General features: G+C 29.0%; 1 protein-coding gene across 1 annotated transcript in view; it reads left to right on the top strand.

Annotated features, from left to right (window-relative positions):
* The first annotated feature begins 1,631 nt into the window (after positions 1–1,631).
* LOC115891667 (sodium-dependent nutrient amino acid transporter 1-like) overlaps positions 1,632–14,444 on the top strand; it is a 28,439-nt gene continuing 15,626 nt past the window's right edge. The window contains exons 1-3 of the mRNA XM_030912213.1: positions 1,632–1,970; positions 10,779–10,862; positions 12,882–12,965. Of these exons, the coding sequence (XP_030768073.1) occupies positions 1,953–1,970; positions 10,779–10,862; positions 12,882–12,965 (186 nt within the window). The 5' untranslated portion in view covers positions 1,632–1,952. The remainder of the gene's footprint in view (positions 1,971–10,778; positions 10,863–12,881; positions 12,966–14,444) is intronic.

Below are 14,444 nucleotides of genomic sequence, written 5' to 3'. Positions count from 1 at the left end.
TGATATTTTGTATAGTATATTAATGGATATTATATATGAGTGGTATATTTCGACCCTAGGGACACGTCTATGAGGGTTTTTTCGCAAAAAAAAACATGTTGAAAATCGTCCATTTTCTTTTAAATTTTCCTGTATATTTAGAAAACTTTTTAGAGCTTCGTTCACCGGAAATTTTCCCACAGTATAATATCTTAATATCTAGTAATACGGTTACGGCTTTACTCTATGGTTATGACACTAAAAGAGATGGAAATACATAAAAAATCAAACTTGAATAATTGGTTATTTAGAAGTTATTTGAAAAACTGTAATGAGAAAATATGTTTCTTTTATCGAGATCTACCAGCCCTGAAAATATTTGCACTTATTTAAGACCCACCCTGTATATAATTCGCTGTTGTTTAACCACTATAGAGAGAAAAATTTACCATATCCAGGTATATACTATTTTCATTATAATTGTTAAATTTCTGCTAAACCTAAGAATTTCCACGTTTATTTATTACTGCATGTCAAGGATATTGTTATTATTATTATTTTTCTTTATTTGTTAGGGCTAAATGAAAAACAGTTCTACTGATTTTAGTCCTTTTGTAGTACATATTGCATAATATTATATTGTTGTAAAATTTGTATACTACAAATAAATGATATATTATTATTATTATTATTATTATATAGAACATGCGTTACCATGGTGACCTGTCAAAATAAACAAAACAAAATTTGATTAAAAAAAAGATTTGTTAAAAAGTACTTGTACCCTTCGCACTAAAAGATGTTCTAAAAAGAATAATTTTCGATTGCAAGGTTTGCTAATAACATTTTTAACCTTAAAGCATCAAAACACAAAAACCAAAAACTCATGGCGTAGGCATTGCGATCAAAAACGAAATCGCCAACAAATTAACAGAAGTACCTATTGGTGTCTCCGAACGTCTTATGACCCTAAGGTACCCCATATCAGACAAAACTTACGTCAACATCATAAGTGCCTACGCTCGTACCCTAGACGCTAAAATTGAGGATAAGAATAAATTTTACCAAGCTCTGCAAAATACACTCCAACAAATTCCAAAGCACGAACGAATTATCTTGCTAGGTGACTTTAATGCCCGTGTCGGCAAACAACAGGAAATATGGCCTGACGTATTGGGCAAACATGGAATGGGAAACGTAAATAGCAATGGTGAACGCTTATTAACAACATGCACAGAGTATAATCTTTGCATCAACAATACGTGGTTCATGCTGAAGGGCAAGTTTAAAGGTACCTGGAAACATCCCAGATCAGACCATTGACACCAATTGGACCACGTAATCGTTCGAAGGACGCATCTAAAAGATGTCAGTCTCACAAAAGCCAGAGTAGATGCCGAATGTGGCACTGACTACAGACTTTTAATTTCAAAAATGAAGATCCAGTTAAAACCCAAACATCCACACTGTAAAAAGCAAAGCTACATGACCAGATTGAACGTACGGGGTCTAGAGAACAACAGTCACCGAGAATCTCCCTCTATATATTAAATGAAAACTAAAAAAATCTAATCTATTATGAATCGTTTATCCGATTAATTTAAACCGCAAATTATATATAAAGAAAATTAGTTAAATAGTTTTTAATATCTATAACTAAGTATACAAGATACATCCATGTGAAGACAGTTATCGATCAAACTTTTACAACCAGAATTACTGTCTAGATATTTAAAATACAGCTTTACGCCGATAAATTAGAAAAATTAAGTCTCCCCCACTTATATCAGGCTCCGGCTTACCAACATAGTACCTTATATTCGTGAAATACAGGTGTAAAAAGTTTTTAAATTGCCAAGAGCTGAGAGTGTTCGAATGTGCGAGTGAACGGAAATACAAGTAGATGCGGTGATATATACTGAAAGTTAACAAATAGATCCTTCAAAATTTTGGATAAGACAGGATAACTAAACATGGAAGAAAACAATAAAGTGAGTAGATAAAGATTTTGAACTTACTCTCATTAATAATTTAAGAGTAAAATTATTTGTGGACGAGTTATAATATAAAAAATTGGAAATTGTTTACTCTTACCGTTTTTATACATTATGGGAACTTTCTAATACTTTCTAGCGTCAAGATTTTTTTAACTAGTAAATTATTTTGACATGTATACCTCAATTGATTGTCAATTTAAACTGTCTTTCATTTTTTAATAATAACTTTTTATTCTTTCATACAGGGTGAATCTTAAATCTGTGCACATACAGGGTCGCTGTGATGTATGGAAACGGTCGATTATTAGGTAAAATACAGGAGGTACCGCAAAAAGTTAAATACAAAAGTTATCAGATTTTTAAATATCTATTAGCGAGTAATACACTTAAGTATACAGGGTCGGTGATAAAGTCGTGGCACATAAAAGTTTCATTTTTTTAAATAGAACCCCGTGTATATGATTGCATATTTCAATTCTTCCTTCAACTTTATGCAATATCGTAAAACACAATGTACATACATTGAAGAATTGAAATGTTAAACGAAGATTTTGTAATTTCCAGACATATATAATCTCATTTTATACATCTATAAATGCTAACTTGAGATCTAATGTGAAATATTATTAAGTGCCACAGTTTCGGCAGAATGGCATCCTTAAATGAAACTGAACAAATCGAATTTAATTAAATCAAATTGTTTAAGTGATATTTTCAAAAGTCAATAACTCGGAAACGGTTGGTTTGAGGTACATTGTGTGAATCTCGATTTTTGCTTAAAATTGAAGGAATAACCAAAATATGTAATAATATACAGGGAATCATATTTAAAAAAATGAAACTTTTATGTGCCACGACTTTATGACCGACCCTGTATACTTAAATGTATTACTCGCTAATAGATATTTAAAAATCCTCTTCTTCTTCTTCTTTTTTTATGATGGCTCTGCTACAAGGCAACCGCCAGCTCAATTTGGGAGTGACCAAGATGTTGACTGGCTCTAAACCATATCAAGGCCACTGATTCTTATCTGAGTAAAATGTATAATGGGTAAATTTTAATATAACTAACTTCTATGAAGGTAACCTGTGACCTGTGACTGTAAAATGTTATTATTATTATTTATTAAATATATAAATGACGTGCTGAAAGGAAGATTATATCACACACAAAGGATAGAGGTCACACAAACAGACTGCATTCGGAAACTGAAACAAAAAGAAAATAAAAAATAGAAAGTTGAGCATTATAATTTAATTCTATTAATGTTTAAAAATATCATAATAGTTTCTATTAATTTTTCACTTGGCTTAGACAAAACTGTAAATATTGATAGTGGAGTAGGAAAATTCATTTCAATAAATTTTTGATATAAATCCAAATTAAACAAAAAATTTATAGGACATTCTAAAAAGATATGATTTAGGTCTTCAACAGAGCCTCACAGAATGGATCTTCCTTTACTTTAATTTTATATAAATGGTTTTTTGTTAAGCAATGGCCTGTACGCATTCTAATTAACGTTGTAATATGTCTTCTATCTATATACTGGAAATTTTTAAACCATTGTTTATCTGGGAAGATTGTTTGTATATTAAAATACACATGCTTTTTTCCTTTCATACGAGATTTCCAATTTTCCTTATAATTACACAAAATATCAGTTTTAATTGAATTAAAAATATCTATTGAATCCATCTCCATAGATTTCGGAATATTTAAATCTTTTCCAATATTAGCCAACGAATCTGCCTCTGTATTTCCCAAGATATTGGAATGACCTGGAATCCAGGCAATCCTGATGTCAAAACCATTAGAATTTGCTAAACAAATTAAACGTTTGGTTCTTAAGGTCCAATAATCAGCAGATGCTTTAAAGAGATTTTTACTAATATAACTTTTGTATAACCTAACCTAACCATACTTAACAGCGACTCTGTATGTACACATATTTAAGACTCACCCTGTATAAAAAAATAAAAAGTTATTATTAAAAAATGTAAGACAACATAAATTGACGCTATAATTTATTTCAACAAATTTTGAGAACCACTGGATCTTTTCTAGGTTTTCTTTTTTGTAAATTTAATCTACTACCTATGTTACCATATTATCAGGAAATTATGTTTTTTTTAATTAAAAACTAAAAAATATTCAACAAAATTTTTCAAAAAACTCCAAATTTTCATTTTTTTGCGAAAAAAAAAATCATAATCGTGTTTCTGGGGTCGAAATATACTACCCTGTATACTATATTACTAGCAATAGCACACATAAATGCTTTAAAAAAATTATTTATAGTTTCATTAATGAAATTTGAAATGACATTGTGACAATACATTATACTCGTACAAATAAATGATGTATTGTTACAATATTTTATTCTTGTTTTGTTGTTGATTTTTACTTTATTACTTATATTGTTTTTATTATCTTTAATAATTTTGTATTGTAATTAATTTTTATTATTTACTTTTACTTTTTATGCATATATGAGTTTCATTTTATAAACTATCAATATCTTTCTCTGTAATTTTAAATATTTATATTTGGTGTATGTTAAAATTATATACGTAAATATAGAAACATAAAATCCATTAGTAAGAAAAATAGATTTTTAATAAAATATAAATATAAAATAATGACAGAATTGCTACCAAAACATTTTTTATTATTAAACAGCAAAAATTATAAATTTTAATTAAACCAATGTTGCATGCATAAAGTTTAGCTTAAAGTCATTTTTCACTGAATATTTTATAAATAATATGAATAATTCTCCATGCTATATCCCAATTTTAGGTCCATTCAGGAAATATTATTTATAGATTTATTTTATCAAGCGATTTATGAGTAATTTTATATTGTATTATCCCATAAAAAATTCATAAAAATTCAATTAATAAAAAAGCAATCATAAAAATTTATTTAATTGAAATTCTATTTTCTTTTAGTTCGTAGATATTTAAATTTCTTGAAGTCTTTGCCTTGTTTAGATTTTACAAGTTTTTTCAAAACGTTTTTTTTTTGTTGAAAAATCTGTGCTTAGACGTTTTGATATTCTTATCAAGTTAAGACAAAATTGATCTTGCAGGGTCCAGTCTTGGTCTTGATCTTGCTGCAAGACTCTTGTCAGTCTTGCATTTTTTTTATTGATCTTTACTAGAGGCTCCCTCTACATAGGAAATCTTTAAATAAATAGTATTTTTAGTAATTCAGTGCAAATAAACCTGTCAAGAAAGAATTATTAGAATATTTTTCAATATATTATACTGAATATTATTTTCCAGACTTATATATCCGTCATAAACCATACATATATTGACGTCGAGATGATATACAGACTCATATTTATTAGCGAAGCAGTAAACAGAAATAAGATAAAATACATCTAGTCGTCAATGACACCGTAAATTAGAACGAAAAAAACAGTCTCAATAAAGAGCAGAGACACGAGATTACTGCAATCCTGTTCTCTGTACTCACGTTGTTGTCACGTTGTAAATGTAGACAATTAAACCCTAGTAAAATAGAATCTACTATGATTAAACTTTATGGGGTGCTTTATAACGTTTTACGCTGGGTTCATTAACAATTCGAACATTTTTATCGTTAAATTTATATCACGAAATAACTTTTTTTTCTCTAAATCCCACTTCTAGGCTATAAAATAGAGTTATCTTGAATTAAAACTTATTAAAGAGTATCTCCAATCGTTCCCCATAGGTCGTTCCCCCAGGGTCGTGACTTCTATGAGAATACTTTTTGTTTTATAAAGTCTTTCCAGGCTAATCTGTCTTCAGCTCGATAGAGATAGCTGAGTGTACTTGATCGATACATCTTATTGTTGGCGACCGACCTTTACACCTTTTTCCCTGGACATCGCCAGTTATTATAATTTTTCCATGTTGTCGGCAGGTCTTCGCGCAATGTGTCCAAAGTACTCGAGGATGCGTTTCCAGACAGATAACCAACAGTCGGGTGCTTATGTTAAGCTCATTTATTATTGACAGATTAGTTCTTCTAGCTCTCCAAGGTATTCTCAGCATACGTCTGTAGCACCACATCTCAAAGTTGTCTATCCTAAAATATTTAGCCTTTTCGATGATTTGATGGTCGAGGATTCCACTCCATAAAGAAATATTGAGAAGACAATTGTATGCAGCAAATTCTTTTTTGTGTGTGTCGTTATCACTATGCTCTGCCATATTCTCTAAGACGCGTTGTGGTATTAAAGAGTATATTAATATGGTTATTAACTCCATCGTAATTGGTTAGTTAAAAAAAACGAAGATAATGTAACTATAAACTTGTAGATCACCCTGAAAATAGTATACAGGGTTGTTCACCACATACGACACGGAATATTGTAGCTAAACGATTAGATTTTTACAAATTGTAAGTTTTGGGTTCGTTGAAGGACTATTAGAGCTACAATTTAAAAATATTTTTACAAGTTAGAGAGTGTCCCAAATAAATAAAAAGTATCAAAGTTGTATTTTTTAAATGGAACACCCTGTATATTATTACATTTTTAGTTTCTACGATTAAAATAAAGGCAAATTTGATTAAGGTTTATTACACTTAAACCTTACCGTTTTTGAAATATTTTCAATTTTGTGAAATTGCAGTATAAATTTTAAGGCTTCATTTCTCCGAGGGTATCAAAGTTTTTAATACTAAATATTTACTGAAGTTTATTTATTGATCAGTTATTGTGTTGCAATAATAAAAATTTTACTACCTTATACCGAGTGTCTAAATATTTATTTTAAATAGTTATTAGCTTTAAACGGCAATAACTTGTTTAAATTAAATGGAACACCCTGTATATTTTATGAGAATCAGATGCACAATTTAATTGTCTATCAAATTGTATTATGCCATTTTTTACCTATCTCTTCACGCTTCCGTAGAAAATGCATTTTCTTGTAATTTAGAACTCATTTATCAATATACCCATGGAATACTGACATTTTAGATTATTTTTAAAGATGTACCAAATTTTTAAAGAGTACAGATACTAATATTGTCATTATAGTTCGTTTATTTCATTAAAAAATAAAAAAACTGTTTAAATATTTGTTAAAGAGAACCAATTAATATGATTCCAGTATTCAAACTACATTAATTGACTGTTTGCGTTGATTAATAATAATTGCTCCAAATACTAAAAAACTGAATTATTTATGTGTATTAGACAGTGTGGTAAAAAAACTAACACCTTAAAAATGATATTTCATTTTTTGACAAATGCTTATTTATAACAGCAGAGACATTCATTTTCATAACTTATTATTATATTGATTTCTGATTCAAGTCCACATTTATTTAGAATAATTTATTAACGAACACAAATAAATATGTAATTAATTAGTATTTGGGCGGAAATACTGGTGGTATATTTAATTAATGGTATACTCTTTTATAAAGATCTAAATAGTTTTCTTTTTGCATACAAATGGGCTAGTAATATCATCGTTTTACTAAAAACGATAATATTACTAGCCTGAACATTTTGTACATTTGTTGTTTTAAAAACAATCTAAAATGTCAATATTCCATGGGTATATTGATAAATGAGGTCTAAATTATAAGAAAATGCATTTTCTACGAAAACTTGAAGGGATAGGTAAAAAGTCGTATAATACAATTTGATAGACAATTAAATTGTGCATCTGATTCTTATAAAATATACAGGGTATTCCATTTAAATTAAACAAGTTATTGCCGTTTAAAGCTAGTAATTATTAAAAATAAATTTTTAGACACGCTGTATAAGGTAGTATAATTTTTATTATTGCAACACAATAACTGATCAAGAAATAAACTTCAGTAAATATTTAGTATTAAAAACTTTGATACCCTCGGAGAAATGAAGCCGTAAAATTTATACTGCAATTTTACAAAATTCAAAATATTTCAAAAACGGTAAGGTTTAAGTGTAATAAGCCTTAATCAAATTTACCTTTATTTTAATCGTAGAAACTAAAAATGCAATAATATACAGGGTGTTCATTTTAAAAAATACAAAAATATTTTTAAATTGTAGCTCTAATAGTCCTTCAACGAACCCAAAACTTACAATTTGTGAAAATCTAATCGTTTAGCTACAATACTCCGTGTCGTATGTGGTGAACAACCCTGTATATAACGATAGCAATTAAACTTTTAGTTGCATAATCGAGGGCGCGATTTTTAAATTTATTGTTGCCAACCACAAACATCTTCGGCGCCGAGCTGACTAACTGGATTTTAAATTTCCCGCTGGGGATTCAGGTGGTAGCTCTGCTGTAAGTAGTAATTCTGGTAATAACTTGGTATTTTCTGACATTTTTTTAAATTTTCAAATTTAAATAACCCGGTTATTATTAACTTATTTTAAAAACGGTAAAGATAAAATATATCTCTTTTGGACAGATCTCGCACACTCTTTAAAATACATACACTTATTTCTGGAACACCCTGTATAAAAAGTCCAATTCAGCATGAATTCTGAGTAGGGCTGAATCATAATATACAATACAAGAAGGTAAATAAAATCAATATTATATTCTTTGCAGTCTCACTGAAATCGATATTGTTTAATGTCCTTCAATTTCACAGTTAGGAAAAAATAATAATATACCTATTTAATTACTTAATAATAACAGGTAGTTTATTTGAAACCGTGAAGTAATAAATATGTACATATACAAGGTGTATCACTAAAAGTGTTAAAATAGAAAAATAATAATAATAATTTTTTGTTAGAGTTGGATTATAAATATATTGTGACAACATTTTGTCTTTGGAATAAAATATATTACATTGCTTTTAAAATATTGACTAATGTTTAAAGTGCTCTCTATAAAAGGTCTAAAACTATAAAAATTGAAAATTTTTATTTTTATTAATGTAGTAAAAATTAAAACAATTTTTATCTAAATAATTAACAACTTGAAAAAGATTACTAAAAGTAATTACTGGATTATATGCTTAAAAAGATCATTAAACATTATAGAAGAGCTCTACAGTAATTCATTACTGAAGCAAGTAATTGTCCACTATACTTTAAAAATCATATCCTAGTAGTAGTAGGTATATTACCATCAAAATATTTAAAATAAATGACAACAATGATCACATTCTGTATTTGGTTTGGTATTTGTTTGATTTTATATTGTCGTAGCAAAATAAAAACACTAAATCACCACAATACACCAAAACACTTTTACTTTTACACTGGACGGGCGTTTCGCTAACCATGTTAGCATTATCAGCAGATGAGCAGATGATTATAAACTTTAAAAAGTTTACTACAAAGTTTACTTTTTAAAAGTTTATAATCATAATCCTTTCTATAATTACTAGTACGTTTTATGTCAAATTTTAGTAAATGACGTCTAGAAATTGACTTCGCCAAAATTATCATCGATCGTCTATCACCAGTCGTCTTTGACGCCGTTTTTTTCTCGATCATACGATATATTATAGTGTATAATACTTATATTTATTGTTTACAAAAAATTAGTTTCCTGAACTTGGTTATAAAATATACAGGGTGTCCCAGAAATAAGTGCAAGTATTTTAACTGGTAGTATAGTTCAACCCCAGAAACACGCCTACGAGGTTTTTTTCGCGAATTTTTTTTTTAAATTCGAAATTTTTTGAAAAATGTTTTTTTTTTGTTAAAAAACACAATTCACATAGGTATTAGATTAAATTTACAAGAAAGAAAATCCAGAAAAGATCCAGTGGTTCCCAAAATTTTAGCTAAAATATTTTTTTTTTGGTAATTTTCAAGTAAAAGAACTCCGTTATTTTGGACTTATTTGAAAAACGATAAAGTAAAAATAATGTTTCTTTTATCGAGATCTACCACCCCTTAGAATTTTTTAAAATTTAGAATAAGTGGGAGGGGGGTTAATCTCTGCGACCTTAGAGATCTATTGGGTCCCCCTTTCTTGAGTTATAACTCATCATAGAGTCCCAGGACTTCCTACGGAGACCCGTGTCCCTCACAGTCGAGGAGCTACGACCCAGGCCGGGTAGACGAAACGGTAGCTTGTGTCTCCTGTTGGGTTTAAAGGTAGGAGGTAGGCTCCCGACCCTTAAGGGAGGTGGTAGCTTGTATGCCACTTGCGGAGGATGGTCTCACGCAAGTGTCAGCCACCTCTCCTGTAGTTCTCTTTGGGTTTGGCCCCTTGGAACTTTCATTGTTACTGTTCCCAGTATCGCTAGGGGGTTTCCCCACAGCTTCACCGGTGATGTTTTTATTACTATTATTACCAGATCTCATAGTGTTCCTATGAGTCGCTAGGGACAGTCGGTCCACTTCTACAGTGCCTCGCATGTAGAAGTAAGGGATAAAATACAATGGGGTGCCCCCCGGTGCCCCAAGGTTGAGGCTCTCCGTAGCCCCGCCCGGTATCGTTATATGTCTTGGTGCAATTCCCTGGCCACGACACTACAGTCAGGGACAAGACGATGAGTGAGATGCTTCTTAAACCAAGCCAAGTGCTAGGGGGGATTCCCCCCAGCACCTGACCAGGAGCTTCCCCACCAACGACAAGGCTTTGCATCTCCTAGGGGAAGTCTACCACCCCTTAAAATACTTGCACTAATTTCTGGGACACCCTGTATTTACTACCTGTATTGTAAATAAAACTACAACCTTTTTATTTCTATTTTTAGGGTCTTGTAATTATGATTTGACATTGGTATTATATTTAACACCACTAAATATACATATAATTATTAATATAGAAGCACTATTTTTATTGAAATAATACAATGGATGTCTTTATTTTATTTTTCAGACGAATGGAGTGGATAATCCATCATTTTCCACTGAACTAGGTGACATAGATAACACGAAAAATGGAAACGGCATATCAGAAAAGGTGAGCAAGTTTATATTAATTACAGTACTGTCAGATGAATGAAATTTATGATTAAGATTTTAATTGAAACCTTTAATTTTTTTAAAACCAGTCAAATCACCTTGTGTGGTACTAAGAAATATACAGGGTTGTTCACCACATACGACACAGAGTATTGTAGCTAAACGATTAGATTTTTACAAAGTGTAAGTTTTGGGCTCGTTGAAGGACTATTAGAGCTACAATTTAAAAATATTATTACAAGACACAAAGTGCCCAAATAAGTGAAAAATATCAAAGTTGTATTTTTTTTAAATGGAACACCCTGTATATTTTAGGAGAATCAGATGCACAATTTAATTGTCTATCAAATTGTATTATACAACTTTTTACTTATCCCTTCAAGTTTTCGTAGAAAATGCATTTTCTTGTAATTTAGACCCCATTGATCAATATAATATATGGAATGACGAGATATACCCATGGAATATTGACATTTTAGATTGTTTTTAAAGCAACAAACGTACAAAATGTACAGACTAGTAATATTATCGTTTTTAGCAAAACGATAATATTACTAGCCCATTTATATGCAAAAATAAAACTATTTAAATCTTTATAAAAGAGTATACCATTAATTAAATATACCACCATTATTTCCGCCCAAATACTAATTAATTACATATTTAATTGTGTTCGTTAATAAATTATTCTAAATAAATGTAGATTTGAATCAGAAATAAATATAATAATAAGTTATGAAGATGAACGTCTCTATTGTTATAAATAAGCATTTGTCAAAAAATTAAATATCATTTTTAAGGTGTTACTTTTTACCACACTGTCTAATACACATACGAAATTCAGTTTTCTAGTATTTGGAGCAATTATTATTAATCAACGCAAAAGTCAATTAATGTAGTTTGAATACTGGAATCATATTAAGGTCCTCTTTAAAAAATATTTAAACAGTTTTTTTTTATGTTTTAACGAAATAAACGAATAGTAAACGACAATATTAGTATCTGTACTTTTTAAAAATTTGGTACATCTTTAAAAATAATATAATCTAAAATGTCAGTATTCCATGGGTACATTGATAAATGAGTTCTAAATTACAAGAAAATGCATTTTCTACGGAAACTTGAAGAGATAGGTAAAAAATGGTATAATACAATTTGATAGACAATTAAATTGTGCATCTGGTTCTCATAAAATATACAGGGTGTTCCATTTAAATTAAACAAGTTATTGCCGTTTAAAGCTAGTAATTATTTAAAATAAATTTTTAGACACTCTGTATAAGGTAGTATAATTTTTATTATTGCAACACAATAACTAATCAATAAATAAACTACAGTAAATATTTAGTATTAAAAACTTTTATACCCTTGGAGAAATAAAGCCTTAAAATTTTTACTGCAATTTCACAAAATTGAAAATATTTCAAAAACGGTAAGGTTTAAGTGTAATAAACCTTAAACAAATGTACCTTAATTTTAATCGTAAAAAATAAAAATGTAATAATATACAGAGTGTTCCATTTAAAAAAATACAACTTTGATATTTTTTATTTATTTGGGACACTCTGTATGTTGTAGAAATATTTTTAAATTGTAGCTCTAATAGTCCTTCAACGAACTCAAGACTTACAATTTTTAAAAATCTAATCGTTTAGCTACAATAGTCCGTGTCGTATGTGGTGAACAACCCTGTAGATGTTGCCTCTAAAAAATCATTTTTTATTTTGAAAATTTTAATATTAAATGATTTTTAGCTAGGAACGTTTTCGAATGATTGTTTCTGTTATAACTTTGTTAAATACGTGTTTATTATAATTTATTATTACCATTTTTTAGAATAAAATTTTTAAATTAAAAAAAACATGTATTTAATACAAAATACAACCCAATATAATTGAGCATTATTTGTTTTCATGTTTCTTAGCCAGATTTTGCTTATTATTCTTTAATCAATTCTTAATTAGAATTTATTATTGATATTACTATTATTAAACTAAAGCTTTTCTTTATTTTTCAGACTAATGGTATAAACAATCCATCATATCAAACTGAACTCGGTGACGTAGAAAATTCAAAAAAGGGAAATAGTATATCAGAAAAGGTGAGCCATTTTTTACATCACTATAATTCATAAATTTTGAAATAATAGTATTGTACAAATTATGTCTATATGTACAATAGAAAGAGTTTCCTATTTCTCATTAACTTGCAGAAACTATTGGTATTTTTTACAAGAAAATAATATTTAACTTATGCAAAATTAGAAATCACACGTTTAAAAAAAAATAAATGCGTCCAAAGAACATAAATGTATGATATTGGTTATTTATTATCTTTAATTTCATTACCTAGTCAGTTAGCAGATGATCTTTTTTATTTAGAAAATTGAAAAAACTCTAATATAACGTCAATTTTTTTAAAATATTTCCTCAACGCTTCCCAAAAATTTCGAAATCTGATAACTCAGTTATAATAAAGATAATATCAAATAAATTCCGCATTATTTGTTCTATTAATTCTTCTTTATGGCCTGTATAATTCTATTATCTACATTACGATCAGATAAAAATTAAAAATTTATTAAATTGAAATTATCAATGTATCATATACCTATTGTTTTCAGATATATCATAATCAATAATACCAGTTGCAATAAATTAGTTAATGATAGTAATTATTGTTAATACATTTTCGATTAAAAGCTTACTTATTCTAGTTGCGTATCTGGATATATTTTGTTTATCCCCGAATATAATTAATAAAAACTAAAAACATTATAAATGAACAATGAATATACCGTGACAAATGATGACAAATAATAAAGACAATTTACAAGCAATAAAAAAATTACAAAAAAAAAGTAATATGTTTAAATTATAATAACAATATTTTTAGTTGACCAGCAAGTTGCTGGTGTTTAACCACATGAATAAATATTTTATTTTTATATTAGACGCAGTTACAGCTCCTGGTATTCGGTAGAATGAATTCAAAATGATTTATGAAACATGTTTATATATACTATAACAGATAAACTAACTCTTTGTGGAAATTTTATTAGAATTATTTGAACTGTTAAGGTGCGTCCACATTGTTCGTGATCGTGCTCGCGATCTTGCTTTTGATTGTGCTTGCGTTGCTTGCGCTTCCTGTTTGTCAAGATCTTTCGGCTCCTAGCCTGGTTCTCAAGATCTTTCGGCTCGCAAGCAACGGCGTCCACATTGTAATGTAGTGCTTACGTTCGTGCTGTTCGGGCATGGATGATACCGAAGTATTTTTAATAGCGGCTGCTATAGTGCGATCATGATTGCAAAACGAACGAGACAAAGAGAAAAAAAGCTGGTGTTGGATGTTTAATAGTTTCAAGAGTAAATCCCAGCACAGTGAAAGTAAACATCTACGCGATTTACAAACAGACAGAATGTTTTTTAATATTTTTTATCGCATGTCCGCTACTGATTTTGAAAGATTTATTAACTCAGTTGGCCCCCGTATAGAAAGAAAAAATACAACTTTTAGGAAGTGTATTCCGGTTAAACAAAGAGTTAAATAAAGATTGGCCATAACATTAAGATTCCTT

This window comes from Sitophilus oryzae, unplaced genomic scaffold (assembly GCF_002938485.1).
Source record: "Sitophilus oryzae breed Bouriz unplaced genomic scaffold, Soryzae_2.0 scaffold_1189_pilon_pilon, whole genome shotgun sequence".
NCBI classification, from domain to species: Eukaryota; Metazoa; Arthropoda; class Insecta; order Coleoptera; family Curculionidae; genus Sitophilus; species Sitophilus oryzae.
The sequence above is the reverse complement of the archived record's forward strand: the minus strand, read 5'-3'. Positions and strand labels throughout refer to the sequence as shown.